The 20,415-nt window shown below is 42.2% G+C and overlaps 1 protein-coding gene across 9 annotated transcripts in view; it reads right to left on the reverse strand.

The window, feature by feature from the left end:
- Positions 1–20,415, reverse strand: part of LOC127378975 (R3H domain-containing protein 1) — a 46,330-nt gene that overhangs the window by 14,499 nt on the left and 11,416 nt on the right. For 5 of the 9 annotated variants that reach the window (XR_007888228.1, XM_051428385.1, XM_051428387.1 and 2 more), the window contains exons 3-17: positions 18,039–18,240; positions 14,222–14,239; positions 13,490–13,579; positions 9,783–9,906; positions 8,285–8,363; positions 7,531–7,590; positions 6,682–6,822; positions 6,331–6,439; positions 6,077–6,172; positions 5,692–5,717; positions 5,336–5,389; positions 4,227–4,459; positions 1,812–2,081; positions 1,109–1,263; positions 346–474 (exon numbers count right to left, since the gene is read on the reverse strand). Coding sequence is in view for 8 of the 9 variants with exons in the window: in XM_051428385.1 (XP_051284345.1) it covers positions 346–474; positions 1,109–1,263; positions 1,812–2,081; positions 4,227–4,459; positions 5,336–5,389; positions 5,692–5,717; positions 6,077–6,172; positions 6,331–6,439; positions 6,682–6,822; positions 7,531–7,590; positions 8,285–8,363; positions 9,783–9,906; positions 13,490–13,579; positions 14,222–14,239; positions 18,039–18,200 (1,746 nt within the window). In the remaining variant the exon portion in view is untranslated. The remainder of the gene's footprint in view (positions 1–345; positions 475–1,108; positions 1,264–1,811; positions 2,082–4,226; positions 4,460–5,335; positions 5,390–5,691; positions 5,718–6,076; positions 6,173–6,330; positions 6,440–6,681; positions 6,823–7,530; positions 7,591–8,284; positions 8,364–9,782; positions 9,907–13,489; positions 13,580–14,221; positions 14,240–18,038; positions 18,241–20,415) is intronic. The other 4 variants (XM_051428391.1, XM_051428389.1, XM_051428388.1 and 1 more) reach the window with 4 other exon arrangements.

Genomic DNA, 20,415 nt, shown 5'->3' on the forward strand with positions numbered 1-20,415 from the left:
AAATTTAAAAACAGACACAATAACTTTTTCTGGTAAAGAATGTAATATATGTATCAAATACTGTAGCTACATTTTAAATATATCACAGATGGTAATTTATTAAGGAGCTCATTAAAGCTACATACATACAGTATGAAGACCTGGGTCAAAATAGAGCTCAGAGCATTTCTTTAGCTCGACACTAGCTGAGCAGAATTTTGGGACTTTCTGGACATCTATATTGGAGTTTAATTTATTAATTCAACTGCTCCGAGAAAGGTCTATAAATAAACTCTTAATGAGCCAGGTCTGACAGGAGATGGAGCGGGGGAAGAATAATAAAATGGAAAGAAAGAAGTTCTGTACCACAGTGTACTGTTGGTTAGGACAGACGGGCAGGAACTGAGAAGGAGGAAGAGGAGGAGGAGGAAGAGGATACGAGACCGTTGGGTTGTGGACAGGCTCAGAGGACAGCTGGAGAGGAGGACAGATCGGCTGAGGAGGGAAGGGAAGAAGAAATGGACAGAGGGACAGGAGATGAGACTGGACGAAGGATGCTAGTAAAATGGAGGGAGCCTCAACTGACCGCTTGCTACGCCCCGCCCCACTTAGTTACTGTTGCTACGTCTGTCAGCTTCTCCTTTCTATCCGGCTACAGTTGATTTTGTTGGCTAGCCAACATTAGCACTATAATCTGGTTGAAAATGCTGTCTCTGGCTGACTTTCTAATATTTCTAGCTAAAAAATTTGGCCTTTGGCATGACAACAAGCATGATGTGCTAAAACATTAGTTAAATTTGTAATTAACTGTAGCCTGTAATTGCAAAAAATATTCTAGTATGAAATGTTTCTTGGCCTTGTAAGTAAAACTAGGTTACTACTGTAGGCCCGCCGTGCCTAGTTACAGCTGCTAAGCTATGATTGGACAATCGCTGTTCAGGGGAGGGGTTAATTGAACGGTCAATTAAGCTCCTACCATGCAACTTTCAGCTCCAATATCAGCACTATAAGTTAGTAAGATTAGAGAAAGTTGGAAAAAAAAAACACACTGTACTCTTCACAAGAATTCAACATGAGTGAGGAAAAAAAGTCAAGATTCCTGATGACAGATGTAGTCCCGCCCACTGACCTGGGAGTGGAGGTGATTGGTTGGCTGTTGCTGTGTTGGGGCAGGGATTGGCTGCTGTGGGCTTTTCCCCTGCTGTGGGTTCCTGCCAGCAGCGGGGGCGACGGCGGCCGGGTTATAAACTACAGCGCTGCCGTCGGGGTGGATGAAAGGCTTGCCTGTCAAATTAAATTCATAAGAGACCAGAAACCATAGTAACGTGAGCTGCAAACACACTAATAATCCAGCATCACACAAATAAGGAAACACTTGAATTATGTTCCTCGTGACAGGCAAGGACACACCCAAACACGCTTCATGAGAGGAGAGTCAACAGGAATTAACAACCTTGGCAGCATTTGAAGTTCAGCTTGCAGCCCAAAAGTGTACAACTGTGTGTTCGGCCCATGATGAATATTTACAGATTTCTCCCATCTGTTCAATGCATTTTGATCAGCATGCTTTGGTCTGACTACTAATTTGACAGACAAACCGAGTGCAGCCCTGTGCCAACCTGTGATTCTGCCCCCAAGTCATGAATATTCATTAGTAAACCAGAAAATTACAAGACAGGAAAATGTATGTCTTTGATTTAATGCAGTAGATTGGGTCACTACCCTTGAGGAAGAAAACCCTGTGCCTTCGTGTGATTTTTGATTTCGTGAAATGGAGTCTTTAAATAGAATTACGTCTTTTTATGTTCCCATGGAGGCACTGTATCACCCACCTGTGTGTGGGTTGACCAGAACGCTACCGGGCGGTATCCCTGAGGCTTCCAGCGGCAACACATAATAGTTTGTTGCGTCTGTAGCAGATGGTGGCTGTGAAGGGAGGCTCTTGATCATCTCAGGGTGTCCAGAGCCTCTGGTGTCAGCGGCTGGGTGGATTAAAGGGGTGCTGGGGATGTTGGACCAGGACGGGGCTGAAACTGGGAGAGGCAGCTGGGGACGGGAAAGCGAGCTGGACGAGGAGCCGACGCTACTGCATGATTCTGAACCTGGGGGAAAAGGCAGAAGAAAGAGATTATTATCCACTTCCTACATTTCCCAGAATGACTCGAAGACAGCACCGAAGAGGAGGAGACCTAACGTGTTGCTTTCAGCTCGTTAGTGGGAGGAAAGAGCTGATGGTGATAATGAAGCAGTCGTGTCTCTTGCTAATAATGCAACCTCTCTTGTGGCTGCACTGCATTGTCTATTGAGGCAACAGTTGATGGAGAAATTGGTATCTGTGCACTGTCTGTAATGGATGTCTCCCTGTATAATTACTGAATGTGCAAGGAAGCGCTGGGTTTTTGGGAGGAGGGACTGGCATCGCAATCTGGTGTTTAGGGTTTCAAAATGTTCCTTCCTTTGAATTTCCTTGTTGAATTCCGGTAGTATTCAGATGCTTTACTTGAGTATCATCCTAATATATAAAAACTCCTTTACAAGCAAAAGTCCCGCATTCAAAACCTTATTAGTATTATCAGCAAAATGTATTTAAAGCACTAAAAGTAACAGTACTCGCTATGATGTTATGACGTTAAGTATTAACTAGTAGGGCTGGTTATTGTCATTATCGACTAATCTGCTGGTTATTTTCTAGATTAAAAAGGTAAAAAATGTCCATCCCAGTTCCTCCAGTCCAAGAATATCCGAAAAATATTAAATTTTAATATCTAAAACAGAGAAAAGCACAAAATCTACATATTTTGAGAGCAGTTTCTGCCATTTCTACACGATTAATCGATTATCAAAACAGTTGCCGATTATCATTTCTTTAATCGACTAATCAATTAGCCACCTAATTGTTGCAATCTTAATCTTTAAGGACTAATGCTGTCAAATAAATGTAGTGGAGGGAAGGTACAATAGTAGTTTGTAATAGCAGGAAATTAAAATACTTAAGTAAACTCAAAACTTTACTAAGGTTGTTACACTCCACCAGTGGATGAATGAGGGAAATGAATGACAAGTGGCATTTATGAAAGATTACATCGATATGATATCATAAAAGGCATAAACAGGCATAGAGTTTTTTTTGCCTCTATCATGGATAAGCTCCTACTTTCAGGCAGTGATGGCATGCTGCCTGTTGCAAGGAAAGGTTATTTTAGGGCTTAGGAGAAGGGCAAATGCAGAAGAACACGGCAGCACAGGCAAGATGTCTCCTTGACTTATACTCCCAAAACACAAAGTGAGGGCAGCCAGCCGCCTCGTAAACAACTTAAAAAACTGCTCAGGCAGGAAGCCTGCTGCTGCTTCTGCCTCTCTGTGAGAACAGAACCAGGAGATTGGCAAAAATAGAAAAAATGCCAGACAGAAACTGTGGCAGGGAACAAAATGGAGAGCAGAGGCCAACCAAGGATTTCCACCCTGCATACACTGAGATAAAGAAGACAAACCTGCAGTGAAGAACACGTTTGATCTAATCTCAGCCAGTCAAGTTACAAATGTATGATATTGTGGAGTAAGCACCTGCAGTTGGGGAGCAGCTCTGACTTCATCTCGCCGCTTAGACTTATACATTATGCAGTAACTGCTCGCTGCTAGGTTTTATACTACTGCTGCTACAACACTTTTTAAGAGCCTCCTCCATCACCATGTTGCTGTATGGTAATTAGTTTTGACAGCTGTCCGGCTACAGGGCGGCCCGCAGACTTTATTGACCACGGCAGGACAACAAACACTTGTTCAGATAAGAACCCAGGAGCCTCGAATGCTTCGATTTTGCTCGGAGCTCAGTATGCAAAAGGCCTATTTTTGTACCACATTTACCAAATGTACGAACTAATTAGCGAATTTTTCTTCTTCATGCTGTGACAGAAGGTCCTCTCCCATGTCTGAGTGACTGAATGAATAAAGACATGCTCATTTCCAAGAGAGAGAAGTTTTGGAGGAGGCACATCCCTCCACTTTCAGAATGAACCTGTACAACGTAATCAGCCTCATTTTTAGAACAAGAGGCGTCAATCACAGAAGCAGCTGAACCTGATAAAACATGACGGAAAAACACAAATTGTAGATGGCAGAATATCGCCTGCTACACTTAAATTGCCAGTCAAGGGAGTTTGCTCTATTTCTGGCTGCCACACCAAGCTTATTTTATTTAAAACAAACGGAGGATATTCTGAGGCATCCCATCCCGCTGTCTCTCTTGCCTGTTTTGGAGAGTCTCCCGGTGCTCTTGCTGCTGGCTGTGCTGTCCCCTCGGACGAGGCCGGGGGAAATGCCGCTGAAGCTGCTGGCCTTGGTGATGGCGGGCCGCGGGGCGAGCCGGTTGGAGCTGTCCGAGCTGTCGGTGCTGCTCCATGGCCGAGGCTCGCCGTGCCGGGGCAGCGTTTCCGTCTCAGAGCTGCTCTGCCGACTGGCGCCTGACCGACCAGCCCGTAGCCTAAGAAGATGAGGGCACGAAAGTTTTTTTGAGTTGATTTTGATTATAACTTGTGTCTGCATCAATAATGAAAAATGCTCAGAAAGATTTAATAATCATATCAGTGTCTGCATGTTAAGTAGGGCTGAAACTAACACTTATTTTTATTATCAATTCAGATGTTTATTTATCATTTGGTCCATAATAAATACACAACAGGGTTGAAATGCTCAAATTGCAAGTTTAAAAAGGAGAAATAAAACACAAAAAAACCCCAGCAAATATTTACATTTCAAAAGCTAGGACCAGAGAATTTTAGCTTTAAAAAATTAATTACTTTTAAACAATGAATCACTGATCAGAACAGTTGCCAATACATTTTCTGTTGAACGCCGCACCCGTTTACCACAAAATTACACATGGAAAACAAAACCAGATGCTTTAAACTGTTTTTTAAGGACAAATGTGTATATTTCAAAGCCTTAAGATGACTCAATTTAAGACTGTTATCATTCTTTAAAACCATATACAGAATTCATTATTTTGTATAATTAGATAGAGAAAGACTGTATCTTCTCCTATAAGACATTAAGTCGATGTATTCTTCAATGCTTGATCAATAAAAGGTGACATTTAAAAGAAAAAACTGTTACATAGTTTAATTGGCGAGCTTTGGTCCGAACAGGCCGTCCCACACGAGGAAACCTGGGCAGAAAATCCTATTTAACAGAAGCTTTCCTGAGCAGCGAAAACAAATCCTCAGATCAGCACTCCTGCTCCTGAACGAGCCGATTAAGGCAGACGGCGAGTCAAAGGATTTTTTCTCTGCCTGCAGTTCGGTCTCTGAAAGAGCTGAATGATGTGTGACGGGAGGGGGGGAGTGGAGGGTGGGCCTACCTGAACATTTGCCGCCTCTGTTGGGTGCTCATGCATGCGTTTTCATCCTGAGCACTGAAGGGAGGAGAGAGGTATTACAGAACAGGCGCCGACAAAATGAGATATCCACCATTTTAAAACACGACAGAGCGGACTCTAATTGCTGCTCTGACAGGAAAACTATAAAAGTGATTGAACATCATTTAAAGTAGAAGCTATCTGAGGAGCTTTAGTTCCACTTTAAAGGCTGAAATAGGTTCTACTTTTGGCCAATTAACTGACAATTAATCATCCATATTAGATACTTCTTTTTCGAACAAATTATTACGTAATGAGAGGTGAAGCAAAGCGAGTGGTCATGTGATTTTACTACTTACCTTCTATCTAGGATGAAGTGATCTCCCTGTGGATGGAAATTAAAATCACAGTCAATGAAGGAGGTGCAGATAATCCGTAGCTCAGTTTGTTCTTATTGATATCTCCAACACTTCTCTCTTTCAGCTCTCCTGAAAGCTACGTTTCTGTACATCTGTGCATTCAAAGTCCAATCAAATGATCAATAAATATCATTAAAAATTAAAGTTTTAAATCTGACTTCATGAATTTGGCTCCAAATAGAGCGACCCTGTCTAAAAACTCATAAATCCAGCAGTGGTAATTGGTAGCAAGAAATCTAGTGAATTTGCACATGAATAGAAACGACACAAAGATTTGTGCAACATGGCCCCCACCCCCCACCCCGCCTACACAAACAGCTCTCACATCATGTGCAAATATCCTTTCTCTGGCTCGCTGGTACTCCTCCTCCCTCTCCTCCATCGATTTGCTCCTCTTGTCAGCTTTCAAACGCATTCGAATCTGGCAAGGACACACCACACACACGCACACGCTTCTTTAGCAGCAATGTCAGGGACGCCAGATTGTCCCACTCTTACCAACATGTCAGGAATGAAAGTGACAGCTTGGTGGAGGAAAGAGAAGAAGAGGAGAAGAAAAAAAAAAAAAAAAACACCTACCGTGCTGTCTTCACGATCAAAGCTGGAGTTGTCTCGTTTGAGAATGTAGCGTTTCTGAAAATCGTCCGCCCTGTCATCCTTGATGTGCTCTGAGAATTTCTGATCGGGTCTGTTGGTGGGGGGAATTCACAAGAGTTTTAGTGGCAGCTTAATTTCAGGCAGATGCTGACAGCAACATATGTTAACCAACAAGCAGGGCAGGAAACTGACTTATCTGTCGATCGATTGCAGAGACTTGTGGTGGCGGAAAATTCACCACCAATTAACTAGCAAAGTGATGCCCTCGTGTGCCGACTTCACTCAGATAAGGTCCGCAAGCTTGTAAGAAGAAAGACCAAAAAGGAGGCTCACATTCTAGTGTTGGTGGTTTTGTTGATCACCACGGACTTCCCACTGGGGTCCACGTTGTGGTCCATGCCAAAGTAGGCCGCCACTCGATGCAACAGCATCCTGTGATAGGACGTCATGGGTGGGAACTTTCTCTTTTGGCTTCTAAAGGGAGATAAAGAAATGTGGTTAAAATTTACATTCTTTTAAATTGATATGCTGGGGGGGGGAAAACATCAGTCACAATCCCAGTCTGAAATGAGGAGTTAAGCAAGTAGACGGGCAAGTACAGCTATGCCTGTTTCAGCTGGCAGAAGTCCGTCTGTTTTACCTTGTAAGGGTATATCTGCTCTTGGGTATGTTATGAAAATGTTACAAAGCAGTGCTGAGTTCACTGGAGGAGAACTTTAAGCCCTCAGTAATTCTAGACCGGCATGACTCGAGTGGTAATAGTGATCCAGACTGAATTTTTCATACTTCCAAAGGAGGATTTGATGACCAGCACCAGAAGTAAGTTCATAGACTCACTTTTATATAAACTCTACAGCAGTCCCACTTCAAACAGCTGGGACGATGAACAGCTGTTCGTCTTAATTGTGTCACATCAAGCACAACCCATATGAAGGTGTGAAGCTGCTTCTGTGCTCTTGTTCTGGAGAGCTCCGTTATCTTGAGACAACTTGGGAAGAATATATTAACTTAATGGAAAAGTCTGCTGGTTTTCATTCCCATCAAAAACTACTGCAGCTGTGTTCACTAATTGAATTCTCATCCTCTGGTTGAACTCATTGAAATCAGGCGCTGTGGTGTTTCGGTTAAGATAAAAACCTGAATGAAAAGATGCACAAAATAGTCTTAATGAACAGTCCTTACTCATTATTGCTGATGAAGTCCAAGATGTCCTGTTCCAACTTCAGTAGCATGATTCGATCCCTAAAAAATATGCATGAGTTTTTGAGACATCTTAAAACACAAAATGGGTTCATAATCAATAATCTTTTTACTTATCAAGTCATAAGAAAGACAACCAATGTGCAGATAGTAATAATAAGTGCCTTAATGCCTGGTCACACCAGAAAGTAGCACAGTGAAATTTAGTCATAGAGGCTTGGTGACGAAGGGACAAGTCGCAGGGCTTGTTCGTGAATAACATGGCTTGCAAGCTAACCGCTAACATGCTAATCAGCAGAGAACTGATGACTGTATAACCGGAAATAACTAATCTCCTTGCTTGTTGTGTACAATACAAGAAAAAGTTGGCACAAACTGAGGCTAGCAAGGAACGTGCTACCACTAGTTTTTCTCTGCTCTGCTGTTTACTCCCCCTGACATTTTGTTCCTGGGATTTGTATTAAATAAAATTCAGTCACACAGTTTATACTCTTATCAAAGGACATAAGTTAATAAGATAGCTTCCTCCATTTTGGACTCTCTGTCCTCTCGAAGGTCACAACTGTCAAGGCGGCTTGCAATTGATCAATGGCGGGAATTCCTGGGTTATGTTCCCCAAACTTCACACTGATCTTATTAAAATGAATTGATTTCTCCGTTTTGAAAGCTGGTGTGACTCCTGAGGGTCAATGTTTCTCTGCAGTGGTCACATTTAGGTACAGTATGTTGAGCGTACCTGGGGTTGCCCTTCAATGTGTTGACCAGGAACTCATGGAGATCTATGCCAGTTGAATCTGTGTAGTCTTGACTGGAATCTAACCAAGAGAGAGACAGACCTTATGCTCAATGAGGCTACCTTGAAATGAAAGCAATGCATCACAGATGTCATTTATAAAACATAGATGTAGATAAATTCCACCTTTAATGATCGCTGCACAGAAATAAACTCAAATCAACCCCAGACATTACAGCAAGTCATTTTCTCAATATACATTTTCTTTATATGAATAACAAGGATATTGAAAGGTTCCACCCCGTTAACTCCCCAAATTAATGATAAACAGTTAATGAAATGCACTTTGTGAATGCAAATGAATCAGCTTGTCATTCAACTATTTGTGAGAAAGAATAATCAGACTGCACATCTGATCAGAGAAACTTCACTGAGGGTGATACTGCTAAGGGACCATGCTATTTGGTGGTTATAGGTGTGACCAATGTGGAGAAAAGAGGCAGTGAACGGCGCCCACTGAACCACTCAAGAAATGAAGAAGTTGCCGGATAACGACGTTGACACCGAAGAAACATGTTCCTGTGCACCAACAAAGGATAGGACCCATCAGTGGGAGTCCGGGGACACTTGAGCTCGTTCCCCTTGGTGGGTGTCTGGTTTCTATAATTGGAGGCTGCCTCATCAGTGGTGTTGCTCCACAGAGGGAAGCAGACACCTTTATACGCCTGTGGGAATCCGTATAATTGCTTAACACCTTGAGCTTGTCGCAATTAACTGAATCACGCCAATTATCGGCCCATAATGAGATATCATTTAAAATGGAGAAGTGCTTTTGGACAAACTGGAGGGCACTGTGCTGGAGAAAAAAAAAAAAGTTTAGGATTGGATGTTCCCCATGACATGGTAAAGGATATAATTATTAGAAGGCTGTAATTTGGCTGAGTGACATGGATTGTGTGATAAGTATCATTACAGCATTTGGCTTCATTTCAATACTTCGCCTTCAGTGTCACCGGTGACAAACTGCCACCAAAATGATATTATAAACATATATGCATATTTATCGTCTATGGCGCGCACATATTCTCCTGCCAAGTTTTCTATATATAAATTCCAATTTTTGGATGGGAAAAGCACATGCATCTTTCAGGCTCCTTTTTGGGAGTAAGCAATGTTTATAAATGAGGCCCCAGGTGGTTATGATGTAAAGAAAGCGGAGGTGTTAATGGAAATATTTCAGCTGCTGTGACTGTGACGGCAGATCCGTTTCACTGACATCTGTCTCGTCAGGTCTTCACAGAGGTTTCTAACTTCAAAATCAACTTGAAAATATATTAATATAGGGTTGTTACTGGTGGTGGTGTGTTAAATTATGAACAAAGAGGAAGAGAAGGTGATGATATTAGAACAAGTCTAATTTCCAAAACAGAAGACAAACAAAAAAACCCCTATAGATTGTGAAAAATGAGCACTTCACTATGGGTTTAATTGCATTTCTCACCTCTTGACAGCATTTTCCTCTGCGTTTTCTCGGGTTTATCCACCTTATCGCAGCTGTCCTCTTTCTCAGCTTGATCCTGCGCGGCTCGATCTTCCTTTTCAAAGGGCTGGAGAAGGAATCCATCCTGAGAAAAATATAAAAAACCCCAAACAGATTGATTCACAGGTACGTGTTTGAAACACCTCTTTCTGATGTCTTAAATTAATGGGAGACTAGACTAGACACAAGTGCAATAATGTCAGCATTTTACAAGATATTCAAATACCAAATGTGACCTAGGTCTGTTCTGATCGATGAACAGACATGAGACGTTAATTTAGAAAGGAGGCATTAAATATGAGACATTTAATTCTCTATGATCTTGCCTGAGGTTCTAGGTTAATTAGAGAATTGCATGGGCAAAAGAGGCCACTGCAAGACACTTAATAAACTCTCCTGGTTTATCATTGAAACCTGTTTCCTTGCCGGTAATAATGCGCCTGCGTCCATGAATTCCAAATCACAATGGCAATTAATCTGCCAGATTAGCTTGTTTTTATTAAACCACCTGAATAAAACATGAATTTGAGCCTGAAATTAAACAACACAGCACATTTCGTTCCTTAAAATTCAACAGAACGAGGAGTTAGCTGTAATCCCCCTCCAACTGTAGAAGTTATTTAAAAAAAAAAAAAAAAATCGACCGTGCTGCAATCACAATGGAAGACTGGTGTGGATGTTTTGGAAGATCTATTAAAAATGGCCTTGATTTACCCCAGTCGTGCTCTTCCCTCCACACACACACACACACACACACACACACACACACACACACACACACACACACCTTACAGCAGTATCTGATTTGCTTTTCAGGCAAATCTACAAAAGGCTGAAAGGAAAAGCTGAATAGAGGAGAGGGGTTGCCAGTGCACCGTAAGTGGATTAAACACAACTCTGGAAAGCTAACATCAGAGACTCTGTGAGTGTGTGCGTGTGAGAGAGAGAAATGACTGAATGAAGAAGTGAGAGAAGTGAGAGAAGGGGTGACCTAGTGGCGGGAGAGCAGCTCATAACCAAAAAAGGTCACGAGTTTGATCCCTGTAACAGCTGCGAAGCAAGATAATGAGACGCTACTTTCTCCTTCATTTCAATACGCTCTGAATATATGTGAAAATGTAATATGCTAATGAGAAACGTGACTGACTAATTGCCTGAGCAAGACTGGGAGAAAGCGAAAATGAGTCTAGGATTGTGTGTTGTGTAAGTGACAGCGAGTTCATATATATGTGTGTGTGTGTTTGTCAAAAGCAAAAGGATTTTTCTGGCAAGAAGCGGCGATGTTTGCTACTTAATGCCACCCTCGGCATCACATGGAAGCCGCCTGGTTGATGTGCAGCTGTTGCGAGCTGCCTCATTTGTTTCCTGACACCCATTTACCTCGAGATAAAGGAAAAACAGCGTGAAAATGATGGTCTTCTGAATATGTAATGAACATGCTGTCAGTCTGAAACAAAAAGTACAGCGTGTATTCAGAGGCCCTTGACTATTGGCCATTGATTGGAATTGACAGCCAGGCGCGCCGTGTAAAGGCAGATGTAGATTTTCAGGATGCAGGGATGGATTGGACAGCCTATAGATCCACGCAGCCCTTTGTTGATGCTTAAAATTTGACATTGGAGACAATACTGTAAAATGGCGAACAATGGGAAGTGTTTAGATTTGATAATCACGCGGTTTGAACGGGGATCGGTGATCTTACACTGAACGTGCACTGCACTCGTATTTTTTTTCCTCTTCTTTCTTTATTGCTTTACCTCTACCCTCTAGGTTAGTTTGCCGCAGAAGGAGTCTCGACTCCGGGCCCCAATAACAGTAGCGGGGGAAATATCAGGAGTATTCAATTAGAGCGCTCCACAGCTCTCTGTAGCTGACGTGTGGAAATTGTAATTTCCTCGACATGATTGATGGCAGTAATACAGGACGTCGTGTGAGTGCAGACGATGCGAGACTGTTGTGGGAATAACACCGCCCTCTGGTTATGGAGCTCGGTGCTGACTGGCTGAATCGCCTGGCACAAACACACCTGTGTGTATGTGTGTGTGTGTGTGTATATATGAATGTGTGAAAGCATGCCAGGAGCTGTTCAGAGTGGCATGTAATGGAGAAAGTTTGATCAGAGGGGGGCTTTGCCCGGAGATACGGCGTAAAAAAGAAGAGTTGATTTAGCAAACTAACGGGCGGCTCGCTGTTGGAGCTCTGTACTTTCTGTTTTGATGATGTGATGTTTTCATCGAGCAGCCACGGCCAGGTACTTCATCATAGCTGTCAGACGAAGGCTGCTAATCAAGCATCAGAGGTCTACCTGTTCAATTGTAATGAGATGAAATGAAGAACTGATCCCTGGTCAGCACTTCAGCGCTATGCTATGCTACGCTTGTAGCTTAACAAATTGGGCTGAGGAGTCAGTGAAGCCCCAATGTCACACTGGGCTTGATGAGATGACCGAGATGTGAACAGAGTGAGGTTGCATGTGAATTAGGGATGTGCCAGTCTTAACTTTTCATGCTACGATTATGCTAACCTAAAAAAAAAAAAAAAAAACCTTTTCAGAAATAGTACCATTAGAGCTGAAATATACATAGAAGATGCACACATGTTTGAGGTGTGCAGAGTTTGACACTAGAAGGCTGTGTTCACATCCATCTGCTGAAGGAGTTTCTCTGAGCGCACCACGTACCAGCAGGATTTGTGACATCACATCTTAGTTTGGAGCCAACTGATTTACGTGTGCGTCTTACACAAGTGTGATGAGTAAACTTGAAACCTCGAGTGAAGTAGAGCTGCAACAGGTAGTGGATTCATCAATCAGTTGTCAACTATTAAACTAATTTACAACTATTTTGATAATAAGACTAATAATAAAACTAAATTCCCTGATTTCAGCTTCTCAAATGTGAATATTTTCTTGTTTATTTAGTCCTCTAAACTGAATATCTTTAAAGACATTAGAGGACAGCACCTTGGGCTTTCTGACACTGTATGGACCAAACAACCGATATTGAATAAAATGATGATGAAAATAATCATGCAGCCCTACAAAGCACATACACTGAAAATCGACTTTTAAGTGATGAAGGAGATATCTTGTGTCCTGCAGTTAAGACTTTTGAAAGAAACAATATTTGCATATTCATAGATTATGCATTTTTTCAATCAGGGAGAAGGAGCAGATGTAACTGAAGTTCTTTGTGGGAAGACCATATCAGACACAAATTATTATTCAAAACAAAGTAGTTTTATATGTTTTAAACCATGTCTGGAGGGGGTCTGGAGTAAGTTATTCAGTTTTTCCTGCTGGGTGTTAATAGTTAAAAAGCAGAACGTTAGAGCATAATAAAGACAGCCTGCAACACAGTTATATTAGGGTCTTAATAGCCACTAGTACCACCCGCCCGTGTGCACACTATCTCCACATTATTACTACAAATGCCCTAAACCAGAGTTGACACTGAGTGGTCGAGGAAGAATATGTGTGCGTGCGTTCTTGAAGCAAGGAGCTTCCTCTTTGTCAGTCATGTAAAATGCACGCTCTCTCTCTCACACAGTGAGACTTGGGACCCATAAACTAGCCGCACTTTTTACCGTCAGACTGTTTCATCACGGTACATAGCAAAAGTGGTATACCAGCACATCTCTAATGTGAATACACTCAGAGAGATTGTTACCTGAGGTGCTGCTGAAGGCTCAGGAATAGGGCAAGGAAAGGACTCTTCACACACTGCCAGGCTCCGCACGAGCTTTAGCCTGGTGTTGGACTAAGGAGGGGGTGCAGGTAGGTGGGCAGTGTTAAAACCATGCACGCACAAACACACACACGCACACACACACTCACAACTGCATCAATATCATCACGCATCACAGTGACAAGCCAAAGTAAAACAGAAACAGCCAGCGAGCACGATCGATTCTTGCAAGCAAATAATACAGTTTCAATATTTCATATTTTAGCTGACAAATCTTTTCCCGAGTGACTGAGTTTTTCGCTTTTAAAATGATTGTAGACCAGTGGCTGCAGATCTTCTCAGATAACTTGATCAGAACAATCTTAAATAAAAAATGGAGTAAGCATTTTCACATACACTCAAGCCATCTCCTGTTTTTCCTGAGGGAACATCAACAGCAATGCAGCAAGCACACAGGAAAGGTCCATTTCAAACACATTTTTTCAGGCATAATTCAACACCATAGCCTCCACTGTCATTCATATAATGGCATCTCAACATAGTTAAACAACTGAGGTAATTTTACACGTCTGGAGCAATGCGCACGATGACAACTAGCGGGACAAGAAACACAGTTATAACTTCCAACGTAATCCAAGCAAACAACGCAATCCAAGTGCACATGAGACAGAGTTGGAGCATCCTTGCACATCATGCATGTCGAGCGTACCGTACCTTAGAGTACTTCACAGGCTGTCCATAGGTAGGGGAGGGGTGCAGGGAAAAGTGCACAGGAAAAAATAAAAAAATCAAACAAACCACAGAAGTTTGGAGGGGAAAAGAGGATCGTTACTTTAAGAAAGTGGAGAAGTTTGAATTAAATATGACTGGCCTACATTTTGTGCATGCGTGCGCTACTAGCTCTGCAAAAGAGCAAAACAATTCATACCAAGGCAGCAAAAAAGACAAATAACCTCCTGTACTGCCTGTGTTTTTTAAAGTCTGTTCCTAAACTGAAAAATTTAGGAGCACAGAACAAAAATTTAGCAGCATTGATCTGCGAAAAGAAAATGAAAAATTCCCTGTGCAGCATGAATCTCAAGTTGAATAGTCACCATTTCCTGCGAGCATGAATTAATTTTGCACAGCATATGCTACCAAAGCGGTTGCACAGTAGAGCCCCTTCCACACACACACACACACACACACAAGAAAACAAAAGCCAGACATTTGGCTGCGAGCAATTCGGGTCAGTTTTATGCGTTGTTCCCAGCTCCATTTAGCTGTCATGTGAATCAGACCCAGGCGCTGGAGGTGAGATGCAGAAAGCAGAGAGAGACCGGATGCCCAACAGTGTGTGAGACAGCTCGGTGCCTCTGCGCTTCATGCACTAGTGCCTGTGTGTGTGTGTGTGTGTGTGCGTGCCTGTGTGTGTGTGTGTGTATAAACAGAAGGTCTCTCAGTAGCACGCATAGAGGAGCGGAGGAAGGGAGGGTGGGGGGACCTGGCAGGAGCCATTTCAGTTGAAATTGTAACAGAGCCCAGTCCTCTGTTTCCTAATCCCAACATGCATCGACACACACACACGTACACATACACACACAGCTCTGTCCTTCGCACCTGTCCTCTAAAAATCAAAAAGGACAACCCCTCCCCTCCCTCATTGAGCTCGAGGGCCAAATAACACCTATAAAAAATTGAAATGGACCGCTGGTTCGCCCATCTCCAATGCCTGTGACCTGCCGCGCCCCTTTCTATATCAGGTAATATGGATGTGGATGGAGGAGGAGGAAGGGTGGGGAGGTGTGGGGGGAGAGGGCTGGGACTGTGAGCGCACCGCTACACCAGCTAATTGAGCGGCGTGGGGCCGGTGGGGAATGAACAATGCCGGCAGGAGATAAAGGAATGGGAAAGGGGGAGAGGGAAAGGGCTGAAGTCAGCAGAAGTAGGGCGGCCACCAGCCACCTGTCCTGCCGCAGAGGACGGAGCTGGAGAGCTGGAGGCAGATGGTGGCAAAGTCACCGAGTCCCCCCCCCCCACCTCCCCTTCCTCTTTCCTCTGTCGGAATGCTTTTCTGTCCCCCTCGTTACACCTAGCGCCTCCCACTCCCCTGTTCCTTACCCCACTTCCCTGCCTCCGCTATTTCTCCCACAATGAACATTTCAGGCGTTTAACCGATGCCCTTACACAGAGCGACAGAATTAGCTTCACCGCTGCCGAAAAATTACGAGCAGAAAGGTCAGGGGCTTCAGTGCCGTCAGCATATCTTGGCATATCCTGAGAGAACGGAATAATTATGCCAGGTTGAGTTAGGAAAAGGAGTACAAGGAGAGGTGAGTATCTAGAAACATCCTACATTTGGAGAGGTCACAAAAAACATTAGAGGAGGCAGGGATACATGCAAAGTCAATTTAAGGTGAAACACGGTAGGTGGGAAGAACTGAGGAAAAGAGCAGCTTGGTTTAAAGTCAGGAATTCTTTGAAGACTTGTTCCCAATCTATTCTTGTTTAATATTATGAAAAGTTTGGTTCAAATGTAGAAATGTGGTGATGTATCTTTCAATCAATTCACGTTTGTCAATTAGAAAATATTTAGGAGAGGCTACATTCATTTTTACTAAATAGCGGCCACTGTGGCCAGAAGTGGAAGTTACAGGATGATAGCACATTGAATTTCCCTTCATTTCACTTCTGCTTATTAGCTTTCACATGTCTGTAGGCTAAATATGAAGCTACAGCCAGCAGCCGATTAGCTTAGCTTAGCATAAAGACTGGAAGATGGTTCCTCCCCAGATGTTGAAACAGTTCGGCATATAAACCCCCGTAAGCCAATTTACAAGCTAGCTGTAGCTTCATATGTAGCATATAGACACGAGTTGTAGCAATCTTCTCATTGAACTGATCAGTGTGTTTCCCAAAATGTCAAATTCCTTTAATCATCATCATTAGACAACCATGCTGAGATAAAATGTAGTGTTACAGTAACACAAGTAGAGAAGAGTCATAAAGTCAGCATACTGACGCAGTAATGTCAGTCACACAGAAATATCTATTAAAACGTTTACTGACATTACTCACCACACTCTACGGGTCATACCGGACCAAGTAAGGCTGCAGAAGTGAAAACCCTGAGTCTCTTAAGTCTCAATGGAGCATATCATTGCTTATGAAGTCAACTTTTCATTTCCTATACAACTAAATTGTTATTTTGGCTTTAAAAAGTGGCAGTCTCACTTTAAGTTTGTTTTATTTGTTCTGGACAGGTGCAGCGTTAAATTATTGTGACACCTGTCCACATCATTTCAAATTACCGCTGATGCATAACTCTCAATGTGGTCAATGGAAAGTTATTTTAAACCGATTTACTTTATCACCAGCGAAGCTTGTAGTTCTAAGGATTTTTTTTTCCATTGCTGATAAAAACGATTTAAGGAGGAGAAATCCTCCCCCATCGTATTTTTCTTCTTCCCTCTGCTTTCCTTCATTCTTAAATGCCTCTCTTGTTCCTTTACCTTCCTCCTCTCCTTCATCCCTGATTCTTACAACCTCTCAACACGTCTCTTCCTCCTGTGCACCCTCCTCTCTCCCGTCGCTCCCCCATGCTGGTGTCATTCTGTTCCTCGGGGTAACATAGACACAGGAAGTTGGTAGATAAGCCAGGATTTGAGCTCCAGATTATCTGCCTGCCTGACTCCCTCGCTCTGCCTGCCTCCAACCACAAGGCCAGATTGGCCTGAATCCTATTTTTAGGCTGCAGCCAAAGAGACAATCCTTTTCCTTTCCTGGATTTGGTTTCCTTGACCACACTTGAAAAGATCTCACCCCCATGTCGCCATTTTCGCTTTTTAGCGTCCACTCCTCTGTGTGCACAAACCAGTCAGCACCCGTTTTACTTTAAAGCCAAATTAACAAGTGCAAATTTCTTGTGGTCCCAAAGCACATTTGTTGCAATGACACAGAGACCTAATTAATTAGCAGTTTATTTGAAAGTGATCTCAGCTGCTCTAAATCCCCAGTAGATCCACTGCTTTAATGTCTCCCATGGAGGATACATGAGATTCACTAGTTTCCACAACCATGAATGATGTTTTCCACACTAAGGTTTCTCAACAGCCAGGCAGACAGTACTGCAGAGTCTCTGTGTCTGACTGACCTGGGTGCTGTGGCGAGACAGAGTCAAGCCCCACCGTTATTATTTCAGTCTGGGCAGATTGTACTTTTCAGGAATAATTCTGCCAGCCGGGAAAATCGTCTTGAATGCCGCAGGTGACAGGAGATCCCCAGGGCGGTTGGTGTTTGACGTTGACTGTTACTGAATTTTCATGGAGATGAGTGTGGAAGGAAAGTGACAATGTTTGGTGAGGTGTCAAGTGCCCTCAGCTTCGGTCAGGCTGCTGACACCTCTAACTTCCCTGATTAGACATCTATGAGAGAGGTTGAGGGAACGCTGAGCACTTTCCTATCTGTCAGGGGTGTATCCGTATAAAAGCCACAGGAGGATTTTTAGGTTGAACATAAATCTAAGTTGCGGCAGATGTCAAGAGTTCTTTACCTGCATGTCCCTCTTATTGTTGCTGCCGTGTTCATCTCTGCTGCTCTGGCTCTGGTCTGTGACCTCAGACTTGGTGGCGCTGTTGTCTTTTGGAGAGGACACTGCGTCTGCAGCCTCGGAAACCTTCATCGTTTCAGTGTCGACAGTGTCGGACATTCTCATTGCAAAGTCTTACTGGGAGATGCTTGCAAATACGGAGAACCTGAAAAAAAGTGGAACATGTCCGTCAGGGCTACTTTCTTTGACGAGTCACAAGAAACATGATTATGACAACAAGTTCATGTTGGTTGCATGTTAGGATGAGAGGCTACACAGGTTGAAGTTCTTCATTATTATCATCATGTCTTTTATTTTGGTTTCAAAGCCACCAATAACAGGAACATACAAATAAAATACAACAGTACTCTACATGTTAATTTACAGGAATGTACTGCTCTTCAAGATAGTACAAAAAAAGACATTCAGACCATCAAAGTAGTATTGATCGGCTGAGATTAGCTTATAACTAAACAGATACATCAGAGAATATGTACAGATAAACCAAAGTTGTTTATTAAAGTAATTTATAAACTGTGTCACCATACATAGTTGAATAGTCGTCTACCAGAGAGTACCGGAAGGTTTATTTTTCTACTACAATCCTGCATGGTACATCTGTTGGTCATAATCTTAAAAATAAATTAATAATAATTCTTTTAAAAAATATAAAAAGGAAAATTCCATCAGAAATTCTTTACCAGTCACTAAGTTCTTTTATAATTTATTGCACAACTTCTACTACTTAAAATACTCGCATATTATCATTATTTCATACTCTTCAAGAAGCCTAATATGGCAAAATAAATGCATTTGTATCAACACAATAATACACTTTTCTACAAGTTGGGGCAGATTTATTATATCAGAAATAACAACTTATACACAACTATATAATTAAAGTAAATTCAGAATTAAACATCAGAAGTCATGAGGTAAAGATCAATGCACAAGCAGCTTTCTAACATTATACAGAATCTGTGTCCAAAGGTTGTGGAGGCCTCCAGTCATTGTCCTCATCCTTCTTCTCTAGACTGTGTAAGAGAGACAGTTTAAAATGAGTCCACACAGCTAACAAAATGTGAATAAATATTGATTTATGTGATTATTCTTTAATAATGTGGCATCATTTAATAAACATACTTATAATATATAGTGTGCTGAGGCATTACGGTCCATAAAAGTAAAAAATGTAAACAAATTTGAAGAAAAACTATTTATCCATGAAGTAATAAATAAAACTTACTTCACACTGGATCATTAAATCAGGCCCACAGCGAAACACCTGCTCTTCATCCATTGTGAGGTCCATATTGTTTGAGGAGTAATGACTGTTTACTCAGTTTTTCTTGTGGGGCTTAGTTTGAAAAAAAAGCTACGATCCTGCAGGAGTAATAACAGTGATTTGGTGCATGTGTAAAAATGATAATTTCCCATGCAAACGGCCTAACAAATGTTTTCACAGCAAACATTTAGAGCTGTTACTAGTTGCACCTGTGTTTCTGCTCTGTAGCACCACCGATGGCTCCACATATATAAACCAGCCATTATTAATGTCATTAGTTACATCTGTTTTTGACAACTCCGTGAGAAAAGGTTTGTGAAGTAGCGGGCAAGGAGGAGGAGGAGGAGGAGGAGAGGGGCAATCTGTGGTCATCAGTCACTACTTTCTGTCTGCGCTGTGCTCTGCAGCTGTTCAGCCACAGACAATAGACATGATTGGACCAGGCACAGCAGGACGACAGTCTGCTCCTGTGAGACCAAACCGCCTTACATTACAGTGTCTATCTCCTCAAAAAAATAAATAAATAAATAAATAAAAACTTCAGTTATGACATCCTTGTTTTGAAGTGTTTAAAAAGGAGGCGTGGAGGGTCAAGTGTCCATTGCGTAGACTCATGATCACCCAACCGCCCACAATGTTTGTCTAAATTAAGATTGTGCTGCAATATTTCTAAGTATGCAGATAACACACAGATATGACAGGGCTTAATTTAAATTCTAAGGGTGTAGACTGAAGGCAACACTCCTCCTACCCCATATAATGGTTTTTATTAGCTTTAAACTTAATTTGGTGTTCATTTATGATATTAGAATTGTGATTTATTTTCAGAAACAATGCGGAATAACCTAAATAATTTTTAAATGGTATGAAGATATACTATTAAATTGTGTTTTTATTTAATCAATGTCCCAAAGGCAGTTTCTAATTGCATTTGTGTGCAGTCATCCAGCACACAGTATATAACATATCTCAGCAGAAAGACGTGAAGGTGAAAAGGTCCACATCCTGATTTTACCCCTAAAATCCTAAGTGTTGTTTGTTGTCAGCTCAAGCGTG

Source organism: Dicentrarchus labrax, unplaced genomic scaffold (assembly GCF_905237075.1).
Source record: "Dicentrarchus labrax unplaced genomic scaffold, dlabrax2021, whole genome shotgun sequence".
NCBI lineage: Eukaryota > Metazoa > Chordata > Actinopteri > Moronidae > Dicentrarchus > Dicentrarchus labrax.